We start from the raw sequence: 27,017 nt of genomic DNA on the forward strand, positions 1-27,017 counted from the left end.
TTGGTTTTGACCATATCCTCCAATTTTGCAACTGCCTATTAGATGACCTCTTTTTTAAATTCACATATTGTCCATCTTACCTTACCTTGTAAAGATAAATTAGGTAAGGAGATACAGAAGACTACTGCCACCTTAACGGGTTGACCCAACAGCAGTTTAGTTGGGAACAAATCTGTGAAATTTTAGCACACATTATAGTTCTATTTTTATTCTTCAATCTATTTCAAGAATACCTAACTGGAAAAGGCAAACTGAAATATGGAAAGCCAAACCTATTATGCACATTGCTTTTGCTGGGCCAGACGGTCGCATTTAAGGAACTGAAGGATGTTCAATTTCAAAAAATAAAACCGCACATTGCTAGATTATTATTATAGAAAGTGATTCCCTCTAATTATAAGCAAATTGGGTGTGTTTAATTTAAATCTGGCCTCTCTCCTGCTCTTTCTTCTAAACTAAGTTCGTCTTCCCAAAGTCACTTTTTAGGTGGAATGTTCCAATCCAAGGTTTCTTTCTGACTTTAGAGTGATCACATTTTCATGCCACAGCTGATCTGACTTTGGCACCAAGTTCAATTCTCATGGCACAGACAAACTTCTCCAATGGGTCAGCCAAAATGTCCCATATAATTGCCAAATATTAAAGCTGGTAGTAAGTAGATCCCATCCAGGTACCCAGGAACGAAAGAACAATGCTTTTCTTTTTCTAGCTTTAACCTTATTCAAAAATCAAACAGGGAGCATAAGAATGGGGGAAGAAGCTATTATTTTCATATACTGTCAGAGCTGAAAACTAGGGCACCTTCAAAATCACAGAAAAAAAAGAGTTAAAGAAAAGATTCCATTAATTTTACTGGGGATATGGAGACGTAAGGGTAAGCAAAGAAAGGGTTCCCGCCTCCCATTTCTATAGCACACAAGTTAAGACCTAAGACCATAAAACTAAAAGCCTTTCCAATCCAGGATTCTTTGACTGGTAAAAGCAACAGGTTGCTTGGCTGAACCGTGTGATGACTGCACCCCTTGATAGCCACCTTACTGCGAGGAATTTAATAATAATGATGGTATTTGTTAAGCACTTGCTATATGCCAAACACTGTTCTAAGCGCTGGATACTATTTGATGGAAATGATCAGAAAGCATGAGCCATCTTCTCCCACTGAACAGCATGGGAACCAAGTCCTCCTCCAACCTTTGGTTCTTCCACTAAGGACGTTTCGACTAAGGTGGTGAGTTATTAGAAGACAGGTTCCTCCACAGACTATTTTAGTCACAATGTGAGTGCTAATATTTCTGATTGCTGGATTTGCGTTTATTTAAAATATATTCTCATTTTTCTTTGGGGCAGTCCTCCCCAGCTTAAATTGTAAGCCCTTTGTGGGACAGGCCTTGTGTCCTCTCATATTTTCCTTAGCATTTAGCACAGGCTTTTTCACATAATAAGCAAATGTTAAAAATAATAGTGACAATAACAACAATAATATTAAGCAATTGCAATTACACGGAAGCATGACGAAAGAGAGGACAATGCTGGCACTCAATAAATATAAAACATAAAATTCAGGTACCGGTCAAAAGGCTTTCTGAAGTGAACCCCGGCCAATCATGTGAAACTTTCTTCCTACCCAACAGGGATTGTCAATGCAAGGTTTGCCAGTTACCTTTATGTCCTTGTTTGAGACCTCCCAAGTACTCTTCGTATCTCTTTTGTTTTTCTGGATTTTTAGCAAATGGCTTGAACTCACTGGATACTGCCGAAGCTATGTCTCTACTTAACATCGTCTGCCAACTGCAATGAGCAGTGTCTGCCGAGTTTGACTGGAACCTGCTCTTCCTGGTTTGCTGTGCAAAAGTCTTGGCTTTCATTTCGGCTGCTTTCAATTCAGTCGCCTGTTTCATTTCTTTGATTCTTTCTTTGTCTTTCTGGGACAGAAACTCTAAAATAGAAGTTGCCGGACCTGGGGGCAGTGGAAGGAAAGAACAGCTGAAAAAGTAACAGATAAAGGATCTTTCTATTCTTAAAGTGTATCAATACACAGAAAATTGGAAGTATCATTAAATCCCAAGATTCTGATTGCCTGAGAGGGCTGGGGCATGACAGGCATGCAGGTCTGATGTGTTCTCTATATGTTGCCAACTTGTACTTCCCAAGTGCTTAGTACAGTGCTCTGTCCACAGTAAGCGCTCAATAAATACGATTGATTGATTACTTGTACATATCTTTTGTATTTATTTTATTTTGTGAGTATGTTTGGTTTTGTTCTCTGTCTCCCCCTTCTAGACTGCGAGCCACTGTTGGGTAGGGACTGTCTCTATATGTTGCCAACTTGTACTTCCCAAGCGCTTAGTACAATGCTCTGCACACAGTAAAGGCTCAATAAATACGATTGATCGATTGATTACTTGTACATATCTTTTCTATTTATTTTATTTTGTTAGTATGTTTGGTTTTGTTCTCTGTCTCCCCCTTCTAGACTGCGAGCCCACTGCTGGGTAGGGACTGCCTCTATATGTTGCCAACTTGGACTTCCCAAGCGCTTAGCACAGTGCTCTGCACACAGCAAGCGCTCAATAAATACGATTGATCGATTGACTGATTACTTGTACATATCTTTTCTATTTATTTTATTTTGTTAGTATGTTTGGTTTTGTTCTCTGTCTCCCCCTTCTAGACTGCGAGCCCACTGTTGGGTAGGGACTGTCTCTATATGTTGCCAACTTGTACTTCCCAAGCGCTTAGTACAGTGCTCTGCACACAGTAAGCACTCCATAAATACGACTGATCGATTGATTGATTCTAGGTTTTCTAGGAAGTCACACCTCCGGGAACTTCTTTGCCTAACCCCACTGCCCCAAAAGAACTCTCTCCCAAGTGGAAGAGTAAGATGCAATGAAAAAAAAAGGGCCTTTAAAGAAGGACAATTACGGAGACCCCTCTGCCCATCCCCAACCCCTGCCGCTCCTGCTGGCAACATGTCCCAGTCCAGACTCTCAGAGGAGTGAGATGAGCTAAATCCCTTATGGTGGGTGGGGGATGCAGTGGACACCAGCCTTCCCCTCTGCCCACCAGGGAGCTTCCACCGCCACACGCTCCCAAACACAAACATGCGTTCTGCCACGCACACCCACACCCCGCTCGCAGGGAATCCCATACTCACCAAGACAGAGATTCCTGGCAGAAAGCAGGGCAGCAGCAATGGCAGGAAAAGGTAAGAAGCTACAGTTGGGTTCACCTCCTGCCGCCGCCACCACAGTCTAACCACCTGGTTAGACTGCCCAGGGTGGTGCCTATAGGAGCTAGGGAAGCAGCATGGCCTACTGGATAGAACAAGGGCCTGAGGGTCAGGAGGACCTGGGTTCTAATTCCAGCTGAGCCACTTGCCTGCTGTGTGACATTGGACAAATCATTTTACTTCTCTGGACCTCAGTTACCTCACCTGGAAAATGAGGATTAAGACTGTCAGCTCCACGTGGGACAGGGACTGTGCCCAACCCAATTTGCTTGTATCCACCCCGGCTCTCAGTTCAGGGCCTGACCCATAGTAAGTGCTTAATGCACACCACAATTATTATTATTACTGAGATAGGCAGGCTGGTCAGTTTGCTTGGCAGGCAACCATAATGACGGCAGACGGGAGTTTCACTTGCATTTTCCTGCCACTGCTGCAGAAGGTCTAGGAAATTCACAATTCATAGTGACTGTGCAGGTATGGGAATGAGGCCACAGCTGTCAATGTGTATCTGAGCAAGGGTCTGGTCATTGCTTTCTGACTCCCTCTATCTGTTTCCTCATACCCGTTATTACGGAGAGGTATTTCTAGTAGCATATACAGGGAGCAAATATCCAACAAAATTACCACTTAACGGTAACAACAGTGTTATTTGTTTAGTGTTAATCATGTGCCAAACACAGCACATAGCGTTAGGGAGAGATACAGTTCAATCAGATCAGATACAGTCCCTGTTCCACATGGGGCCCACAGCTTAAAGGGGAGGGAAAACAGGTATTTTATCCCCATTTTCAAGTGGGGATATCATTTTCTATTTCCCAGGCCTGCACTTTTTCCACCAGGCCATGGCTGCTTCACCTTTTTAAATGCTTTTTGTTTTATTCATATGTTTGTTTGATGTACTCTCTCAAAAGCTCCATTTCTGTGTTTGCTAATTTTAGCAGAGATTAATTGAGCATTCCCTTCATCAACTTTGATTTTTTTTTTTTTTTTTTTTTACACGTCACTGATCGATAATGACCCTCTACATACAAAAGTAAACCTACAAAGTCTATCTTCACATTTACATGCGTTGCATCTTTCAAGGAGCTCAAGCACGCTGCTTATTTTTTGTCATTTATTGTCACACCCCTATGAGATGTACATGAGCCAGGTGGTAATGGTTCCTGTTACAGATAGGACACTGGTGAAATATCCGGCCCAAGGGCATACACAAAGTCAGGGACAGCCAAGAATGAAAAATCCAGGCTTCCAACTCACCATAAAAACTAATCACAAGATACAATGCAGTTCTAAAAGTAGTGAGAAGCAGCATGGCCTGGTGGGTAGAGCACGGACCTGTGAGTTAGAAGGACCTGGGTTCTAATCCTGGCTCCACCAATAGTCTGCTTTGTGGCCTTGGGCAAATCACTTCACTTCTCTGTGCCTCTGTTACCTCATCTGTAAAATGGGGGTTAAGACTGTCCCCATGTGGGACAGGGACTGTGTCCAATCTGATTTGCTTGTATCCACCCCAGCACTTAGTACGGTGCCTGACATCCACCGTAAGCACTTAATGAAGACCACTATTATTATTATTATTGTTATGATTAATGCTAGGAACAGAATCAAAACTTCACACTGACAGGTCAGAACTCTACTACGGATCTGTTCACTTCAGTGCATCTGCACTGTCCGAGCGTTCTCAGGTTCCCTGAATCAAGTCTACTGTGATCCAGACACTCTTCCCTTTGAGGCTTGAAGGGATGGTACAACACTCTTCCCTTCAGCTTAAAAAAAAAAAAGGAAGTGTAATGCCAGCCTCATCAAGAGAAAAAAAGTGCCATGTGCCAATTTGACAGCAACACGATTTTAAAATGGCCCAGAAAAATGAATTATGAGATGAGGTTCACTTCTAATTTGAGGCAAGACGACTGAGGTGGTGAAATAACACGAAATATAATAAGTCAGAGGGATAACAGTGTTTCACTATTCCTCCAATTCGAAACATATGATGAAAATTTGCTTTAATATATAAATTTACTTTAGTAACATAAGTAAGTTTTGAAATTATGACCCGTACTGCATAAAAACAATATGAAAATCTTTACCGTAATTTAGTACAGTAAAATCACCTGAAAATATTCAAAGGATAAATGATGATACTCCATTTAAAACTATTTAACAATTGTTAACAACCATTGCACTGAAATGTTTATACTCTAGTGAATTTGCATACCTTGAAGGGGAGTTTCTCCTAGTAGTTCTCTCCTCTTAGATGCATTTAGTTGGTGTCTGCTTTGCTGTGGCATAGCAACTGAAAGCTTCCCAGATGATTCTGCTAGTGCCTGTAGTAAATGGGAATTTTCAGAGCCAGCAGCTATCACAGGTCTGAAATAATGGAATGGTCTGTAGTCCTTCGGCAATTCGGGCGGTGGATAAATCTTCAAGGACAAACAGAAAATATATATTTCATGAAATGTTTAATCTTAATTTTGTTAATCTCCATGACAACCCGGTATCATATCATTTCCCTCTGAGACCTCAATAAAAATTAGTTCATGATAATGACAGCGTGACAAATGAGCCCACTGTTGGGTAGGGACTGTATATGTTGCCAATTTGTACTTCCCAAGCGCTTAGTACAGTGCTCTGCACATAGTAAGCGCTCAATAAATACGATTGATGATGATGACAAATCTTTTTTCTACCAGAGATAATTCAGGATATGAGGGGCTGGGCTAAACTGCCTCCTAAATTCTACTCATCTCCTCACTAGCTAAAAGATTAAAGCACTTACTATAGCACCAGACAAAATTCCTTCAAGATGGTAGGGAAAATTGCCAATTTTTTAAATGAAAAAATTTAGTCTCATTCAGGAACCCCAGGATGCCACTAGCACATACATGAAGAGAACTAAGAATCCCCTAAACATTAGTTAGCCTATTTTCCAGAGCAATGATGGTTTTCCAATTCAACCAAACTGATTTCCCACTCTGCTTCTAATCTAGGCTTTGCTGTGCTAAACAGATTCAGCAGTGTCCTGTAAATGCACACAGTGGGGGTTTCTATTAAAAGGCAAGCAACTCATTTTTGTACTTTACTGATTATCATTGCAATGACAGGATTGCGTCACTTGATTTCTAGTCCATTTAGTATCAACGACTTTAGCGGGGGTTTCTATTAAAAGGCAAGCAACTCATTTTTGTGCTTTACTGATTATCGTTGCAATGACAGGACTGTGTCACCTGATTTCTAGTCCATTTAGTATCAACGACTTCAGCGGCGCCAGTTTTTTGAAATTTCACCAAGGTTGATTTTCTTCTTTATTTTGCATTTGTCATAGTAATGAATAAATGCTGCCTTTATGATGAAAATATACAAGAAAAGCCTATTCATTTTAACAAAGAAAAACTGTTTTGCTTACTTTCTTGGAAGAGGAAGGTTTGGATGCCAAGGAAAACCCATCCAAAATTTTTCCCATATAGCGAATGTCTTTCTCCAATCCTACAAATCAAAAAGTTATTTTAAAATTGGTACTCTTTACATGTATAAGATAAATCCATTTGAAACTAATTATGCAGTAGGGTCAATTAATTTTTTTATCTGAAAAAAAAAAATCAAACTGATTTGACTCCTGAAATAAAATATTGTTTCACCCCAAGATAATACAGAGGGATTAAAAATAAAAGAAAAAAGCAGAAATCAATCCATCACACCTCTGTTGGCCCAGATCCACTCAACTGATTGGATTGTGTTTGAGCACAGGACTATGGTTCCTACCCTGAGGGACGTCCAACAACAACATGGGAACTCCATGTACCTTGAAAAGTATTTCTTGTACGTTGCTAGTCAACCAGCAAATACTTTGCTCAGATAACAAGCACTGACTGGGCAACCACTTTCAAATAATAAACTCCAAACTGAGACAATGAACAAGGAAAAGGAACAGTCAAGAGCAAAAGTACTGATAATTATCCTTTTGAGATAGTCATTGTTAAAAATAGTTGTAAAGATTGTGAGAGAAAACCTCAGCTTCCTTAACCACTATCTAGCTTCAATATAAATATTAAGGAAATCTAAGTCTTTCTGTAATTTAACGATAGTACTAGCCCAAAAAAGGCACTTTCAGTTTCTTCTCAAATTGGATTCTAAATCAAATGTCCAGGACAAGGAAACGAGGGCCTTAAACTTGAATAAAATAAATGCACTTCACACATTAATGGGGACACATTCATATGCAAACACACGTCCCACCAGGGTAATACAGTTGCTCTGATTGATTTCCTATCCATACAAATATAAATTATCTGCATCAAAACATCTATTTTATATTTAAGTGATCTTTCAATACCTAAAGGAGTTTTTAACAAAACATAAATTTATTATAAGGCATCAGAAATTCTTTATTACCATTTCTAATACATGTTTCAAGTGCCCCAAAATTTTTCTGGTGAAAATCTAGTGACACCACTAGATTCCCCAACATGACCATTTTCTTTCTGCTGTATCCTGTGCTGGTAATTTTCACTGGAAAAATTCAAATGAGGCTTTTGTTTAAATAGCAGCACAGTCCAGTGGATAGAGCATGGGCCTGGGAGTGAGAGGACCCAGATTTTAATCCTGGCTCTGCCATTTGTCTGCTGTGTGACCTTGGGCAAATCATTTAACTTCTCTGTGCTTCAGTTACCTCATCCGTAAAATGGGGATTAAGATCGTGAGCCCCATGTGGGACATGTTCTGTGCCTTACCTGATTAGCTTGTATACCAGTGCTTAGTATAGTGCCTGGCACATAGTAAGCACTTAAATACCATTTTAAAATACACATATTTTAGAAAAAGTATTTTCTATCTGGAACAGGCAATTTCTGAACAGTCTGTTTGAATCAGTTTGCTATCAGATAGTCTGTCCAGTTCCTCACCTCTGCCTTTATTTCAAAAGGGTCAAATGGTATGGAGAGACCCAAAACTGAAAGATAAAATTTTGCAAAAATTTTGCAATACCCATTCAAGACTGAGAGGTGAAATTTTAGTTTTTAAGACAAATAACTCTTACAACTTCCTACCTTTCATTCATTCAATCGCATTTACAGAGCACTTAGTACAGTGCTCTGTACACAGTGCTTGGAAAGTACAATACAGAAATAAAGAAAGACAATCCCTACCCTTAATGGGCTCACAGTCTTGATTACCTCAGGAAGTTACACAGGTTAAAAATAAAAACAGGTTCAGGAGGACTATGGATGAATTCACAGTCAAGAAGTCCAAAAAGGAATTCTAGAGGGAAAGTTAGGGACGTAAAGAAAAACTAAGAATGTTCAAAGGCTAAGAATTTTAATAGATTCAATTGGTATTAATCAATCAATCCATGGTATTGATCGGGTGCTTACTATGCACAGAGCACTGTACAAAACGCTTGGGAGAGTACAATACAAAGAGTTGGCAGACAAGTTCCCTGCCCACAGTGAGCTTACAGGCCAGAAGGGGAGATAGACAATAATGGGACATGGACTGTGTCCAACCTGATTAGCTCGTATCCCAGCGCTTAGTACAGTGCAAAGTGTATCAAAATTGTAGATCTAACCTGTTATTACCTTTCTTGTCTTTATATTGCTTGGGTGCTGTCCACCCATAAAGCCCATCTCCAGGTTCCTCGTCCTTCAAAACCGTATCGTACTTAGATAGCATTTCTGTGGCATATATATCGTCATCTTCCTCTTCCAAAGCTCCCACACCAAAAGCCTTAAAACAACATTTCACAATAAAACGATCAATAGAAAGTCAAGATCCCATGCCAAGATCCTTAGAAAGACCCGATCATTTCAAGCTATTGTAGCCCCATCACTAAATTACGCTAAGTAACAAACCAAGAACACTTCTGTGAGTGAAAGCCCCTGGATCACACGCCAAACAGCCTCTCCCGGGAAGACGTGAAGCAGGAGTGAGAAGCAGAGCATGACGAGTCCCTGGATTAGGGTGCCTTATAAAGATCTCTCCCCTTCTCAGGGTCGCATCGGGAGAGTTTCCAGCCTCAACTACAGGAGGGAAAGTCAAGCAGAGGCATACCCAGTCCGTTCCTAGCTTGGGCAGTGGCTGGAGAGTGGAAGGCAATCTGCTACAAGTCATCATCATCATCAATCGTATTTATTGAGCGCTTACTATGTGCAGAGCACTCAAAACTCCCTGTGCTGGGCAGCAGTGTCACGGGAGAGACTCGAGAGTGGAGACCAAGTTTATTGCACGGAAGGAGGCAATGGTAAACCACTTCCACATTTTTACCGAGAAAACTCTACGGATACACTACCAGAACAATTGCAGGTGGAGGTGGGGTGTTCTGGAAGAGATTTGTCCACGGTGTTGCAATGGGTAGGAATCAACTCGACAGCAAAAGACAAGACAATAAAGATCTCTCAAAAGGAGATGCAGCGGGGCCTAGTGGATAGGGCACTGGGAGTCAGAAAGACCTGGGTTCTAATCCTGGCTCCGCCACTTGTCTGGTGTGTGACCCTGGGCAAAGACAATTAACTTCTCTGTGTCTCAGTTACCTCATCTGTCAAATGGTGATTTCGGCTGTGAGCCCTTTGTGGGACAGGGACTGTGTCCAACCTTAATATTTTCTATCTACCCCAGCACTTAGTACAGTGTCTAGCACATAGTAAGCGCTTAACACCATAAAAAAAAAAAGCACCACAGTCCTCAGCAACACCTGAGGAGCTCTGTCCCAATGCAGTATTACAGTCAGTCAAGGGGGCGGTTTTGCCTCTGAACCCAATTATGGCGTATAGTAGGGGTGGGAAGAGAAAATTTAAAAACTGATAGTGAAACAAATGTGAAAAAGAGAAGTACAGGTATTTGAGAGTCAAGAATAGCAAGATATGGGTTAAAAAGACAGCTGAATCTTTGGATATATGCAAGTGAAATAAATAATAATAATTTCGGTATTTGTTAAGGGCTTACTATGTGCAAAGCACTGTTCTAAGCGCTGGGGAGGATACGAGGTGATCAGGTTGTCCGATGTGGGGCTCACAATCTTAATCCCCATTTTACAGATGAGGGAACTGAGGCACAAAGAAGTGAAGTGACTTGCCCAAAGTCACAGAGCTGACAAGCGGCGGAGTCAGGATTTGAACCCATGACCTCTGACTCCAAATTTGTGGTTGACAAAACAGCCTCTTTTTTCTAATGCTGAACAGATGTCAGTCACAATTTAGCATTATCTTTCCCATTATTGATGAGGAGGCTGAGGCACTGACAGATTAAGTGATTCACCTGAGGTCAATATCAGAGCCAAGACCTGAACTGGGGTATCCAATTCTGGTTCACCCATTAGACAAGTGTACTCACTGCCCCTTCTGAATTTTCATTTTAAAGATTTTGACAACCTGACTCAATTGGGACAATCTTCAAGGTGAATGTAAGTATTTTCTAGGTAAAGAAAGCAATGATAAAATTAAACTTCCTTCTAACTTCCACCTTATGAGAAAGGTGAATGCATAGGTGAGACAATAATTTTCTTAGCCACTCATAAAATCTGTTAAATGCAACAATGTACAGGCATTTAAGTAATTTAAGTAGCTACTCTTCCAAAACTTACCAAGAAAAAAGTGATATATGCTTGCTGGAAGATCATAAAGTGTTTAATGAATATTTAATAGTATAAAACAGTTATACTTTACCTGGCCTGATATTCCAAGTTTACGTCCTTTAGTCTGCTTAACATCCCCAAGAAGATTACTTGTCTTTCCACATCCACCAGTAAAAATATTAAAATGTTCTCCCTCTGAAATTCCAAATAATGCTTTGTGGGGATCTAAGCCCTTGTAAGCAAGTCCATGAACATCGTCTTTAGGGGTAAAGTCCACTGGAGTTACATCTTTGGGTGCAAATGTCACGTTATCTGGAAGATAGTATTCCTCTTCATCCTTTTTAGAAAATAATGAGATCAACTATTGAACTGCACAAAGTACTAGTCCCTGTCATCAATTTAATAGCTGAATTTTGAAAAAGTTAAGGGTGCTTTACTAAATTCAAAAAGCAAGATGATGCACAAAACTGATCAAGCGTCTCTTGTAGGTAACCAAAAATGTTAGACACAACTATTTTAAAGTAGACTACTGTACTGGTCTTATCTGTAAAAATAGGAATAGGAAATTCAAATTAGCAAGCTGTTCTGAAACACTGTAAATACTAGTAAATGATATAAGAAATTGAACATTCCTAATAAATATATAGGGCTGTTTCCATACATACACAGTACTTCGGCTGGTGAAAATCCATTGAACGCCTTTACTCAATCACTGCTACAACATCCCTATTGATATACTAACTATTAAACAAAACAACTCTGTAGATTAAAAGGAAACCAGAGAGGAGAGAGCACATTAGCTGGGAAATTTAACTGGCTTCATTTGCCTTGACCACTGAGGTAAAACTATTACAAAAGTTCAAAATGAACATTTTTCCAATTTGAGGTATTTATACATATACAAGAGAGGAATTCCAAGAATCCCACATAAGTAATGACATTCTAAACTATCACTTATGAGAGTTTACTTTCTAAATCTGCCCACATCAGAGAGTAAAAGTAAAGACTTGATTAGAAAAACATCTTTTTAGTTTGTCTAAAAGCAGACTCATTCAGCCTTGGTAAGAGCTATTTTTAAAGAGCCACCAAATATTTAAAATAACTGGCAAATGCACCTTAATGGATTTGAAGGTTTTGTTTGGAATATACGCTTCTAGAAAGCTGAGACCTTACAGATTCTGTGCTTGTAATCTCTCAGTTTAGCTTCTAGTACTCTCTGGAAGTATCAATTTATCATCAGAATAATGTCTTTAAATTGATTATATTATACCTATTCTTTTATTAATCAGTTTAGTTATCAATATTATTGTATTAGGGTTTTTTTCAGGAATCTGGTCTGTGATACTGCTTTGAAGATTGTAAGGAACAATATTCTGAACAACAATAACAATAAAAATCAGCATACATGATACCTCTGATCCTTCAGAACTACCAGGTGGTAAGGCACAACCATATATTTTTACTCCAGGATCTGTATGAGAAAATTGCAAAAGACATTAAGAATATCCTACATGCTGGTCCATGAAGTTATTTATTAACAATGATAATAACAATTGTGGCATTTATTAAGCACTTACTATATGCCAAGCACTGTACCAAGCACTAGGGGAGATCCAGAACAGAGTGGACATAGTTTCTGTCCCTTAGAGGGCTCCCAGTTTTAGGTGAAAACAGGTATTTAACCCTCATTTTACAGATGAAGAAATCGAGGGACAGAAAAACTACATGATTTGTCCAAGATCACCCAGCAGGCAAGTAGCAGAATCAGGATTAGATCCCAGGTCCCCTGACTCCTATGCTCATGCCCTATCCATTAAGTCATGCTGCTTCTCAATTTTAATCCTAGCCAAAAAAGAACTTTGTTAGCATGCTCAACTCATCTGGCTAAATCCAACTCCTGCTGGCTGCTAGTAAGAGGAGGGGGCTTGCAAGCTAAACAGAGGAGAGGGACAATTAATTAATCAATACTAATTTATTGAGGGCTTACTGTGTGCAAAATATTGTACTAAGCACTTGGGAAAGTATAATACAAAACAATAGGTACAGACAATCCCTGCCCACAAGGAGCCTCCAGACTAGAGGGGGAGAGAGGCATTTAAATCAATTACAGAAGGGTATGTACATAAGAGCTGTGGGGCTTGGGGAGGAGTGAGTAATAATACTAATAATTGTGGAATTTGTTATACATTTACTATATACCAGGCACTGTACTAACCGCTGGGGTGGACACATGCAAATCGGGCTGGACAAAGACCATGTCCCACATGTAGCTAACAATGCCCATTTTACATAGGAGGTAACTGAGGCCCAGAGAGGTGAAGTGACATGTCCAAAGTCACAGAGAGGATAAGTGGCGGGGACAGGATTTGAAACCATCCTTCAAACTCCCAGGCCCAGGCTTTATCCACTAGGCCGCATCTCTATCTATCTGAGGATCAAAATGTTTAAGACAAACAGACCCAAGGGCACAGGTAATGCAGATGGGAGGCTTAGATGGGGAAGTGAGGGCATAGTTGGGAAAGGACTCTTGGAGATGTCATTTTAATAGGATTTTGAAGATGGGGAAAAAGATGATCTATGGATATGAAAGAGGAACAGAGTTCCAAGCCTGAGAGAGGATGTGGGAAGGGGTCAGAGGTGAGAAAGGTGAGAGTGACATAACATGAGCAGGTTGATGTTAAAAGAGTGAAGTGTACAGACTGGGTTATAGTGGAGATCAGAAAGGTAAGGTAAGAGGGAGAAGCACCTTAAAGCTAATGGTAAAGAGCCTTTGTTTGAGATGTGGAGATGGATGGGCAACCCCTGGAGATTTCCTGAGGAAAGATGTGGACTGAATGGTGTTTTAGAAAAATGATCCATGCGGCAAAGTGGAGCACAACTGGAGTGGGGAGAGAGAGGAGGCAGGGAGGTCAGCAAGGAGGATGATTCAGGAGGAGTCAAAGCGGGGTCAGAAGAGCAGCAGTTTGGCGAGGAAGGGGCGGGTTCTTGAGATGTTGGGGAGGTAGAACCGACAGACTGATGAATATGTTGATTGAATGAGAGAGGAGCCGAGGATAACACCAATGTTATGGGCTTATGAGACAGAGATAGTGGTCGTGTTGTCTACATAATGGGAAAAATGGGAAGGACAGGGAAGATAAGTAAAACCAATAGTCTGTCGATTCACTGGGAAAAGACAAAGCCTGCACAGGGTTATAGAATGAAAAGCAAATTTAATGCTGGAGCTAAGTAAACCCAAGACTCCCTGCTGTTTTGAAATGAAATAGGGGAAATGAAATAATTTTAATAATCAATCCAGAAGAAAAAGTTTCTGTTTCACCCTTGTTTCAATAATAATTAAAAGTGCTTAAATAATTAAATACTTATAAGTACCAGGTTTTTTCCTGCGTGCCTTTCTCTTCACTCGAGGTCCAACTCCTTGCCCTTCTTTCCAGCCCATTTTCCGTAAGAGTTCAAAACCAATAGACAGTCTAAGAGGAAATAGAAGAAACAAAGGCAACATTAATCAGATACTACTACCTCTAGAGAACAGAACGATACTAGATGGTTGAGCATCAAAGAGTGATGGGGCAGACTGCCTTTACCGATGGAAAAAAACATAAAACGGGACTCACCTTGCAGGTGCTATCAGATCATCTAGTATCGTGGCTCCAGGGATAGGGGCAACAGCAGCTGCAAGCTGTCTGGCTTTTTCTTTTATTCTATCTTTAGTTTTGGAAGCAAAATCATCTGTGGTAACAATTGATTTAGGGGCTATCCCATATTCACTAAAATCCTGTTAAAAACATAAGTAAAGGAAGGTCACCTCTTTCAAAAAATGACTACTGTGGCCCTTTGGAAATATAATTTTCCACAACCATTAATTCAGTCACTAAAAAACAGTGAATAGACCTTTGTTACACACTTCCAAACCACATGCTTTATTGTTAGTAAATGCAGATTTTTAGGTATAGATTCACAAATACGAGCTCAATAGCACAGATGCTAGAAATAAAGGAATCAGTAATACACATCATAGTCTTGTTTTGAAAGATGTGGCTATAGAGGGGTTTATCACATTTAACGTTAACCTCCTTGAGAACAGTAAACGCTAACTAGAAATAACAGTTAAGCACACTTTCTTACCTCTTCATCCATAAAATCCTCGGGCCCAAGAACAGATTTGTCTGCTCTGTTCTGACGTGAAGATATAAAGGCGGAAGGCTCCCATCCTTCAAAAATAGAAAAGTGTATTGTGATGACAATAATCAAACCTAACAATGCCATACTTTGGTTTCAGAGCTCTCAGAGCACTTCTTACCTTCCTTCGAACCAACAGTATTAAAGTACCCTGCAGAAAAGCCACCACTAAAGGCTCCATGAAAACGCTTGTACCGTCCCTTTTCATCCCTGACAGTCTGTTCTTGAAGTGGAACTGGCTTCTTGGGTCGTTGGCCTACATTCAAAAAGGAAACAAAGAAGAAATGATATTTACTAGTGCATTTTCCACCAGGAAGAATTAATTTACACTTCTTCCCCCTTAAAATAGCATTACTATGCTAAAAAGTAACCAAATATCACTTTCCCAACAGTAGGGAATCATGTCTTCTCAATGTACTTTACTCTCCCATGGACGGAACAGTGCTCTGCAGTCAGTCAGTCAATCGTATTTACTGTGCACTTACTAAGTGCACAGCACTGTACTAAGCGCTTGGGAGAGTATTGAGCACTCATCAAAAGCATTAATTTACTAACATTTTAAAAGTTTCCCCAATTAATTTTAGGATCCAAACAGACATTTTATCAAGCTCTTGCAAAGCCTGGGAGACACCTAACTGTGTCTCTTTAGATGGTCAAATATGTGTTTGTGAGCAGTATAAAGAACTACAAAGTGAACCAACTGGGGAACTCTGAATTCTTAATATCATTGCGTCTGTGTAGCTTCGGCAACTAAGTCAGAACTCACATCTGATAAGATGAAAATCAGAGGTAACTCTAAGTCCCATACCTCAAGGGGCTTACTTATGGTATTTGAAATCTGGAGCACAGTTCTGGAGTGAAAGCTAGATTCATTCCATTTATCTGTAAACACAAAGAACTGGCAGAAAGGACCACATCTGGCATGAATGTGAGGAGTAAAGAGGTGGGGTGGGTTTTTAAAAAAAAAAAACACACGGAGACAAGAAGCCCAAACAGCCCCCCGCCCCACACAGAGTCATACACACACCCATTCAGAAACTCATACGCTTACTGCCATAGAGAAGCAGCATGGCCTAGTGGATGGAGCCACAGGACAAGGAGTCAGAGGACCTGGGTTCTAATCCCCCCTCCTCCACTTGTCTGCTGCATGTCCTTGGGCAAGCCAATTAACTTCTTGGCGCCCTAGTTACCTCATCTGTAAAACAGGGATTAAGACTGTGAGCCCTATGTGGAACATGGACCGTATCCTACCTGATTATCTTCTGTCTACCCCAGCGCTTAGCAGAGTGCTAAGACTGTGCTTAGCCTTTATCTACCCCAGCACTTAGTACTGGCACATAGTAAGTGCTTAACAAATACCATAACAAAGAAAAAGATAAAAAAAAAAAAGAGAGTGGGAGTTTTAAATGGGACAGGGACTGTGTCCAACCTGATTATCTTGTATCAACCCAGCGCTTAGAACAGTGCCTGGCACATAGTAACAAATACCATGAAAAAAGAAACTGACACTCTCAATGGAAACAACCTTGCCACTGTAACCATCACTGCTGAGTGCTCTGAATTCCTGGAGCCCAGCCCAAAGGATTTTCCTACTCGCTCTTCAGTAGCCCAAGTTGGGGGCAGAGGGAGCGTCTGATTATAGCTTCACTTACATTCTCCCAGATTACCCAGATTAGAGAAGCAGCGTGGCTCAGTGGAAAAAGCACGGGCTTCGAAGTCAGAGGTCATGGGTTCAAATCCCAGCTCCACCACTTGTCAACTGTGTGACTTTGAGGAAGTCACTTAACTTCTCTGGGCCTCAGTTCCCTCATCTGTAAAATGGGGATGAAGACTGTGAGCCCCACGTGGGACAACCTGATCACCTTGTAAATTCCCCAGCGCTTAGAACAGTACTCTGCACATAGTGAGCGCTTAATAAATGCCATTATTATTATTATTATTATTATTACCATTGCTATGATGGGCTACCCACAGCCACCGAGTTCCCGGATTTTCTCGCCTCCACCAGTTTCTAGGGTCCTGGCCCTGGGAACTTTAGCCAGCCCTCAGTGGCAGCTGGAGCTATCGGCTTTTTCCTTTACCTTTTCTCTGGCCTCTGCTGTTGCTCCACACGGTTAATGGCTGTGTTATGGCATACAGGAGTCTCTGTGAAGGTTTATGCATGTGAATGTATAGATATGCATTTGAATACTTGAGGGTATGTGGCTATATGTCTTGGGGACTGTAGAGTTCCCTTTTAGCGCTCTCTTTCCATGACTGCCCACATCTTCCTTGGGGTTGGAGACACACCCTCCACCTGTTCTTCCTCCTACTTCAACTGTGAGCTCCATGTGGGACCTGATTCTTTTGTACCTGCCCAGTGCTTACTACAGTGCTTGGCTCACCTAAATATCACAGTTAGTAGAATAATAGTAGTAGTAGAGGGCCAAGAACTGCTGTGCCTAATTTTCATCTGTGTATTCTTTCTCAGCACTCTGCACACAGTGCCCTGCACGAAGTAAGCACTTAATACCATTACTGCTACTACTTGCCTGGGAAAGTGAAGGCCAAGGAAAGTTTGGAGGAGCAAGGTTAATGGTGGAAATGTCAGACTAGTGAGCAGGACAAAGGAGCAGAGGAGGGCATAAAGGAGCTGGCTTCGTGTGGGTAGGTACAGTATCTTGTGCTTCTGCTGTGCTTTCCCAAGCAATTAGATCAGTGTATTGCACTCAGGAGATGCTCAGTAAACACCATGCCCTCTCATTCATTCATTCAATCCTATTTATTGAGCACTTACGGTGTGCAGAGCACTGTACTAAGCACTTGGGAAGTACAAGTTGGCAACATATAGACACGGTCCCTACCCAACAACAGGCTCACAGTCTAGAAGGGGGAGACAGACAACAAAACATATTAACAAAATAAAATAAATGGAATAAATATGTACAAATAAAATAGAGTAATAAATATGTACAAACATATATACAGGTACTGTGGGGAGGGGGAGGAGGAGCTCTCCTACTGAGCTACTGAGCAACCTGTGGCAGCTCCATGTTGGGTAAAAGGATAAAAAGAAATAGGCCAAGCCAGTATTCATTCATTCAATCATATTTATCGTGTGCTTACTGTGTGCAGAGCACTGTACTAAGCACTTGGGAGAGCACAATAGTTAACTCATTCCTCTCTCATCAACATCATCAATATTTACGGAGGGACTACTTTGTGCAGAGCACTGTAAGCTCATTATGGGAGGGAATGCTTCTGCTAATTCTGTTGTATTGTACTCTCCCAAGTTCTTAGTACAGTGCTCTGCACTACAGAAAACGCTCAACAAATACCATTGATTGATTGATTGACTGTTTAGGTGCTGGAGAGGAAGTGTTGGGCTGGCGGTGGTCCCACTACTCTACAAGACAGGACTCCCTGTCCCCCCGGCCCCATCTCCCCAGCTAATTACTAGATGGGACAACTCCAAGCTAATCAGGGTTCTCTGGGAGATAGCAACCCAGAAGTAACAACACTTCCAATTTTATATCTTGGGCAAAGAGCATTCCAAGCGCTCCACCACAGTACCTCATTTGTCAAACATGAAACATACAATCCTTACTTGACTGAATTCTAAAACTATTAGTCACCGAGGTTCTTCATTGTTTCCTGATACTACAATCGACACCCATATCATAAAGTACAAATTGTGAAACTAATTCAGTATCGGAATAGACGGATGTAGAAAAAGTTGGTATGATGATGACGGTGATGATGGTATTTAAGTGCTTACTATGTGACGAGCACTGTTCTAAGCAATGGGGAAGATACAAGCTAATCCAGTTGGACACAGTCCCTGTTCCCACTTGGGTCTCACAGTCTTAATCCCCATTTTACAGATGAGGTAACTAAAACACAAGGAAGTTAACTGACTTGCCCAAGGTCACGAAGCAAACACACGGCAGAGCTGGGTTAGAATCCAGGTCCTTCTGACTCCCAAGCCAGTGCTCTACCCACTAGGGCCACACTGCTTCTCTAACACAACAATCCCCTCTTGTACAATCCCCACACTGCATTATTTTAGAAGAATTATTACACTTCTGGTGGCTTTTGGAAAAGATTTATGATTTGAGGATCAAAAAAGAAGAGGTTGGCTTTTGGCTCTCGTAAATATTTTATTCAACAGACTTATTACTTCCTCAAAGGCTTGCCAACTATTCATCAAGAAAACTTCTACTTTTGCAGTTAAGTAACAATGTGAGATCCAAGTGATGTTTTCTTTTTATGGCAACTTCTCAAATTTGTGTAGCTTTAAAACCAACTAAACCAAGTCAATTTCCTGCTTCTAGGTTAAAGTACCATTCTAGAAGGCAGAGAAATGAGATTGGCTTGCCAGGAAAGGATGGACACAGAAATCCTAAAGCAGAAGAGGATGAGACTTTTATAAGTTTCATCAACGGGTGGAAAAAGAACGTGTGGTTTACAATGAAATAGTAGATCTTACTTAAAAAACATTTAAGTGTTTTATTGGGCTTTGGAAAAAAAAGACAGAGCTTTGTATACTGAATTAAGTATGCATTTGCTAATTTTTTCTGTCTCATGTATAGGTGACTGGACTGAAAAAAACCAATGATTTTACTAACCCAGCATCTCTTCAAAACTGGGAGCAATCTTCCACCCACTGCAGTCCAACCATAGTTGTCCACTAACACTTTTTTTAAAAAATGGCACTTGTTAAGCACTTACTATGTGCCTGGCACTGTACTAAGCACTGAGGTAAACACAAGTCAATCAGGTTGGACACCGTCCCTGTCCCACATAGGGCTCACAGTCTTAATCCCCACTTTACAGATGAGGTAACTGAGGTCCAGAGAAGTGAAGCAACTTGCCCAAGGCCACACAGCAGACAAGTGGCGGAGCCGAGATTAGAACCCAGGTCCTTCTGACTTCAAGGCCCGTGCTTCTGTTTCACTGCTTCTCTATTTCAATTCAAGCCACGCAGCTTCTCTATTTCAATTCAAAACAAAATTAACACAACCCGAATCAATTCAACAGACAGCCATACTGGCCTCTCTTCCATATTGCATATTATTCTTTCTCCAGAATAGAATTTAGACTGTTAAAATGTGTCTATGCATATCAACAAAGCATCAGAGGTATTTAATGTGTGTTTATGATGTGTCATCTAAATAACTGGGGGGGGCAAATAAGGGATAAAATGCTAAAATAGCAACTCCTCACAGGTGTAAAGGTTAATGCTCCAGTTATAAATTATCTGGTTAATTAGTTTAAACCCAGCACCTCAGTTCCCTCCTCTGTAAAATGGGGATTAAGACTGTGAGCCCCATGTGGGACACCCTTGATTACCTTGTATCCCCCCACAGCGCTTAGAACAGTGTTTGGCACATAGTAAACGTTAAACAAATACCAACATTATTATCGTTATTATTATTATTAAGTGGCTTGCCCAAGGTCACACAGCATACTAGTAGCGGGGATGGGATTAGAGAAGCAGCGTGGCTTAGTGGAAAGAGCCCGGGCTTGGGAGTCAGAGGTCGTGGGTTCAAATCCCAGCTCTGCCAATTATCAGCTGTGTGACTCTGGGCAAGTCACTTGACTTCTCTGTGCCTCAGTTCCCTCATCTGTAAAATGGGGATTAAGATTGTGAGCCCCCTGTGGGACAACCTGATAACCTTGTAACCTCCCCAGTGCTTAGAACAGTGCTTTGCACATACTAAGCGCTTAATAAATGCCATCATTCATTCATTCATTAGAACCCATGTCCTCTGACTCTCAACTCCGTGTTCTTTCCACTAAACCACACTGCTTCATTTACTGAGTCCTTACATTGTGCAGAGCACTCTACTAAGCGCTTGGGAGCGTACAAAACAGTTAACACAATTCCTGCCCTTAAAAACGCTTAAATCTAAAAGCATTATTGTTATTCAGTCAGTCAATTATATTCATTGAGCGCTTACTGTTTGTAAAGCACTGTATTAAGCACTTGGGAGAGTACACTGTCACAATAAACAGACATATTCCTTGCCCACAACGAGCTTACAGTCTATTAGTCTACTAATAATAATAACAGCATTAATAGAGAAGCAGCATGGCTTAGTGGCAAGAGCCCGGGCTTGGGAGTCAGAGGTCGTGGGTTCGAATCCCGCTCTGCCACTTGTCAGCTGTGTGACTTTGGGCAAGTCACTTCACTTCTCTGGCCCTCAGTTACCTCGTCTGCAAAATGGGGACGAAGACTGAGACCCATGTGGGACAATCTGATCACTTTGTATCTACCCCAGCGCTTAGAACAGTGCTTGGCACATAGTAAGTGCTTAACAAATACCAAAATTATTATATTATTCTCTGGGTCTCAGTTCCCTTGTCTGTAAAATGGGGATGAAGACTGTGAGCCCCACGTGGGACAATCTGATCGCCTTGTATCTACCCCAGCGCTTGGAACAGTGTTCAGCACATAGTATGCGCTTAACAAATACCAAAATAATAATAATTATTATGCTCTGGACCTCAATTCCCTTGTCTGCAAAATGGGGATGAAGACTGTGAGCCCCACGTGGGACAATCTGATCACCTTGTATCTGACCCAGAGCTTGGAACAGTACTCGGCTACATAGTAAGTGCTTAACAAAAACCATCATTAGCAGTGCTGGGCACCTAGTAAGCGTTTAACAAATACCATTATTATTATTATTATTATTAATATAATAAATAATAATAATGATAATTCAGCAAAACAGGTACAAAAAGGGGCTGTCCTATGTGTGTCCAGGCTTGGGAGATATGGCAGTCTAGATCCAGGAGGCCTTCCCAGACTGAGCCTCCTTTTTCCTCTCCTCCTCCCCATCCCCCCCGCCCTACCTCCTTCCCCTCCCCACAGCACCTGTATATATATTTGTACAGATTTATTACTCTATTTTAGTTGTACATATTTACTATTTATTTTGCTACTGATGTGCATATAGCTTTAATTCTACTTGTTCTGACGATTTTGACACCTGTCTACATGTTTTGTTCCGCTGTCTATCTCCCCTTTCTAGACTGTGAGCCCCTTGTTGGGTAGGGACCGTCTCTACATGTTGCCGACCTGTACTTCCCAAGCGCTTAGTACAGAGCTCTGCAAACAGTAAGCGCTCAATAAATACGACTGAATGAATGAATGAAAGCAGCAAGGAATGGTCCTGATAAAGAGATCTGAACTTGCCCTACTGATTTTCACCAACCACAGTTCCGCACTACTCTCCTGACATGGCCCAAAGCTTTTTGTTTCACATAAACGAACTTTTGGTCTAGAGCTACTGATGCAGCATGGATCAGAGTGCAGACTTCTTTTGGAAATCTCACCTTTATTGATGCATTAATCAGTAGTATTCAATGAGTGCTTACTTGGTGTAGAGCACTAAGCTAAGGGCTTGGAAAAGCACCATACAGTACAGTCGGGGGGACTTTAATTCTATTTGTTCTGACGATTTTGACACCTGTCTACATGTTTTGTTTTGTTGTCTGTCTCCCCCTTCTAGACTGTTGTTGGGTAGGGACCGTCTCTATATGCTGCCGACTTATACTTCCCAAGCGCTTAGTACAGTGCTCTGAACGCAGTAAGCACTCAATAAATACAACTGAATGCATGAACTAAGGGGGAAGGGCAGACTTTAAAGTAAATTAGATGCTGGATTTCTAGTCATTCCTCTAGATTGTAAACTCACTGTGGGCAAGGAATGTGTCTGTTCTCTTTCTGGGTTGTACTCTCCCAAGCTCTTAGTACATAATAATAATTGCTCAATAAATACGACTGATTGAGAAACAGCGTGGCTCAGTGGAAAGAGCCCAGGCTTTGGAGTCAGAGGTCAGGGGTTCAAATCCAAACTGCCACTTGTCAGCTGTGTGACTCTGGGCAAGTCACTTAACTTCTCTGTGCCTCAGTTACCTCATCTGTAAAAAGGGGATGAAGACTGTGAGCCCCCGTGGGACAACCTGATCACCTTGTAACCTCCCCAGCGCTTAGAACAGTGCTTCGCACAGAGTAAGGGCTTAATAAATGCCATTATTATCATTATTATTAAGCAGTGTGGCTCAGTGGAAAGAGCCCAGGTTTTGGAGTCAGAGGTCATGGGTCCAAATGCAGCTCAGCCCCTTGTCAGCTGTGTGACTTTGGGCAAGTCACAACTTCTCTGTGCCTCAGTTACCTCATCTGTAAAAAGGGGATGAAGACTGTGAGCCCCTGTGGGACAACCTGATCACCTTGTAACCTGCCCAGTGCTTAGAACAGTGCTTTACACACAGTAAGCACTTAATGAATGCCATTATTATCATTATTATTATGCAGTGTGGCTCAGTGGAAAGAGCCCAGGTTTTGGAGTCGGAGGTCATGGGTCCAAATCCAGTTCAGCCCCTCGTCAGCTGTGTGACTTTGGTTAAGTCACAACTTCTCTGTGTCTCAGTTACCTCATCTGTAAAAAGGGGATAATAACAATAATAATGATGGCATTTATTGAGCACTTACTATGTGCAAAGCGCTGTTCTAAGCGCTGGGGAGTTACCAATGTGATCAGGTTGTCCCACGGGGGGCTCACAGTCTTAATACCCATTTTCCAGATAAGGGAACTGAGGCCCAGAGAACTGAAGTGACTTGCCCAAAGTCACATGGCTGACTTCAAAGCCCTACTGAGAGCTCACCTCCTCTAGGAGGCCTTCCCAGCTGAGCCCCCCCCCTTCCTCTCCTCCTCTTCCCCCCCATCCCCCCCCACTTTACCTCCTTCCCCTCCCCACAGCACCTGTATATATGTTTGTATATGTATTTATTACTCTATTTGTACATATTTATTCTATTAATTTTATTTTGTTAATATGTTTTGTTGTCTGTCTCCCTCTTCCAGACTGCGAGCCTGCTGTTGGGTAGGGACCGTCTCTAGATGTTGCCAGCTTGTACTTCCCAAGAGCTTAGGACAGTGCTCTGCACACAGTAAGCACTCAATAAATACGATTGAATGAATGAATGAACAAGTGGAGGTGCCGGGATTTGAACCCATTACCTCTGACTCCAAAGCCCAGGTTCTTTCCACTGAGCCACGCTGCTTACTCAAAGGCAATTGTTATAAACTTAAAAAAAAAAAAAAATCAAGACCGTATAGGCTCAGTGGAAAGAGCCTGGGCTTTGGAGCCGGAGGTCATGGGTTCAAATCCCGGCTCCGCCACTTGTCAGCTGTGTGACTTTGGGCGAGTCACTTCACTTCTCTGGGCCTCAGTTACCTCATCTGTAAAATGGGGATCAATCAATCAATCAGTCGTATTTATTGAGCGCTTACTGTGTGCACAGCACTGTACTAAGCGCTTGGGAAGTACAAGTTGGCAACATATAGGGACAGTCCCTACCCAACAGTGGGCTCGCAGTCTAGAAGGGGGAGACAGAGAACAAAACCAAACATACTAACAAAATAAAATAAATAGAAAAGATATGTACAAGTAATCAATCAATCAATCGTATTTATTGAGCGCTTACTGTGTGCAGAGCACTGTACTCAGCGCTTGGGAAGTACAAGTTGGCAACATATAGAGACAGTCCCTACCCAACAGCGGGCTCACAGTCTGAAAGGGGGAGACAGGGAACAAAACATATTAACAGAATAAAATAAATAGAATAAATATGTACAAGTAAAATAAATAAATTGGGACAACTTGATTACCCTGTTTCTACCCCAGCGCTTAGAACAGTGGATTACAACTCAGGACCCTCTGACTAGGCCCTAGGACCCTAGGCCACGCTGCTTCTGGGCACCAGGCACTGACTCCCTGCAGAAGTAATAGTATTTACCGGGCAGCTACTGGCTGCAAGGCACTGTACTAAGTCCTTGGGAAATAAAAAAACCAAGCTGAAGTAGGTGTCCTGCCCTCAAGGAGCTCACATCTTTAACCGAGGGAGACGTAACAACATCAACAAATAGAGTACCCTCCTTCCTCTCCCCCTCGTCCCCCTCTCCATCCCCCGCATCTTACCTCCTTCCCTTCCCCACAGCACCTGTATATATGTATATATGTTTGTACACATTTATTACTCTATTTATTTTACTTGTACATATCTACTCTATTTTGTTAATATGTTTGGTTTTATTCTCCGTCTCCCCCTTTTAGACTGTGAGCCCACTGTTGGGTAGGGACTGTCTCTATATGTTGCCAACTTGTACTTCCCAAGTGCTTAGTACAGTGCTCAGTACAGTGCTCTGCATACAGTAAGTGCTCAATAAATACGATTGATTGATTGATTCCCTAGGCCATGCTGCTTCTGGGCACCAGGCACTGACTCCCTGCAGAAGTAACAGTATTTATCGAGCAGCTACTGCCTGCAAGGCACTGTACTAAGTACTTGGGAAATAAAAAAACAAAGCTGAAGTAGGTGTCCTGCCCTCAAGGAGCTCACATCTTTAACCGAGGGAGATGTAACAACATTAACCCACTGTTGGGTAGGGACTGTCTCTATATGTTGCCAACTTGTTCTTCCCAAGCGCTTAGTACAGTGCTCTGCACACAGTAAGTGCTCAATAAATACGATTAAGAAATAGAGCACTCTCCTTCCTCTCCCCCTCGTCCCCCTCTCCATCCCCCGCATCTTACCTCCTTCCCTTCCCCACAGCACCTGTATATATGTATATATGTTTGTACATATTTATTACCCTACTTATTTATTTACTTTACTTGTACATATTTATTCTACTTATTTTATTTCGTTAATACGTTTGGTTTTGTTCTCTGTCTCCCCCTTCTAGACTGTGAGCCCACTGTTGGGTAGGGACTGTCTCTATATGTTGCCAACTTGTACTTCCCAAGCGCTTAGTACAGTGCTCTACACACAGTAAGCGCTCAATAAATACGACTGATGGATAGAACAGTGCTTTGCACATAGTAAGCGCTTAATAAAAGCCATCATCATTATTATTATCACCGTTATCATCCCATCCCATTATCCTTAATAAATAATAATAATAATAATTGCATTTAGTAAGCGCTTCCTATGTGCAAAGCACTGTTCTAAGCACTGGGGAGGTTACACGGTTGTCCCACAGGGGGATCACAATCTTAATCCCCATTTGACAGATGAGGTGACTGAGGCTCAGAGAGGTGACCTGCCCAAAGTCACACAGCTGACAATTGAAGGTTGTACATATAGTTGTACATATTTATTACTCTATTTATTTATTTATTTTACTTGTACATTTCTATCCTACTTATTTTATTTTGTTTGTATGTTTGGTTCTGTTCTCTGTCTCCCCCTTTTAGACTGTGAGCCCACTGTTGGGTAGGGACTGTCTCTATGTGATGCCAATTTGTACTTCCCAAGCGCTTAGTCCAGTGCTCTGCACATAGTAAGCGCTCAATAAATACGATTGATTGATTGATTGAGGCGGGATTTGAACTCATGACCTCTGGCAACAAAGCCCGTGAATAAATGCCATGGAGATTCTGATTATTATCGCCCCAGCCATCCGTCGGGGGCCGGTGGCTCCCCTCGTCCTCCTCCTACCTTCCTCCAGAGGCTCCAGGCGGGTTCCGTAGGCAGCCATGTCCTCGTCGCTGTCCCCACCTGAGGCGGCCATATTGGCTTCTCTACGGCTCGCTCTCCTTCTCCTCAGCCGCGGCCGCCACTTCCGGTCGGAGGACGGCGGCCCGCACCGACCCAAATTCCTCACTTTTCGCTCGCCGCGGCCCCCGGCGCGCATGCGCGAGCACACGGGGCGGGAACGAGAGACCAAGAGAAAGGGACAGGAGCAATCAGTCAATCAGTCAATCGTATTTATTGAGCGCCTACTGTGTGCAGAGCGCTGTACTGAGCGCTTGGGAAGTACAAGTTGGCGACACAGAGAGACGGTCCCTACCCACCAGTGGGCTCACAGTCTTTCTAGACTGTGAGCTCAGTCTAGACTAGTCAGACTTTCTAGACTGGGGGAGACAGAGAACAAAACCAAACATACTAACAAAATAAAATAAATAGAAAAGATATGTGCAAGTAATCAATCAGTCAATCGTATTTCTTGAGCGCTTACTGTGTGCAGAGCGCTGTACTGAGCGCTTGGG

General features: G+C 41.9%; 1 protein-coding gene across 3 annotated transcripts in view; it reads right to left on the reverse strand.

Moving 5' to 3' along the window:
* The window catches only part of GPATCH1 (G-patch domain containing 1), a 40,565-nt gene extending 13,913 nt beyond the window's left edge, over positions 1-26,652 (reverse strand). Inside the window, exons 1-11 of one of the 3 annotated variants that reach the window (XM_038754031.1) lie at positions 26,467-26,652; positions 15,094-15,228; positions 14,919-15,004; positions 14,408-14,568; positions 14,166-14,263; positions 12,206-12,264; positions 10,885-11,130; positions 8,803-8,950; positions 6,636-6,715; positions 5,448-5,652; positions 1,661-1,957 (exon numbers count right to left, since the gene is read on the reverse strand). In XM_038754031.1, the coding sequence (XP_038609959.1) occupies positions 1,661-1,957; positions 5,448-5,652; positions 6,636-6,715; positions 8,803-8,950; positions 10,885-11,130; positions 12,206-12,264; positions 14,166-14,263; positions 14,408-14,568; positions 14,919-15,004; positions 15,094-15,228; positions 26,467-26,539 (1,588 nt within the window). In that variant the 5' untranslated portion in view covers positions 26,540-26,652. Of the gene's footprint in view, positions 1-1,660; positions 1,958-5,447; positions 5,653-6,635; positions 6,716-8,802; positions 8,951-10,884; positions 11,131-12,198; positions 12,265-14,165; positions 14,264-14,407; positions 14,569-14,918; positions 15,005-15,093; positions 15,229-15,738; positions 15,802-26,466 lie in introns of those variants that run through there. The other 2 variants (XM_038754032.1, XM_038754033.1) reach the window with 2 other exon arrangements.
* Between the last annotated feature and the right edge of the window lie 365 nt (positions 26,653-27,017).

Source organism: Tachyglossus aculeatus, chromosome 11 (genome assembly GCF_015852505.1).
Source record: "Tachyglossus aculeatus isolate mTacAcu1 chromosome 11, mTacAcu1.pri, whole genome shotgun sequence".
Lineage (NCBI taxonomy): Eukaryota > Metazoa > Chordata > Mammalia > Monotremata > Tachyglossidae > Tachyglossus > Tachyglossus aculeatus.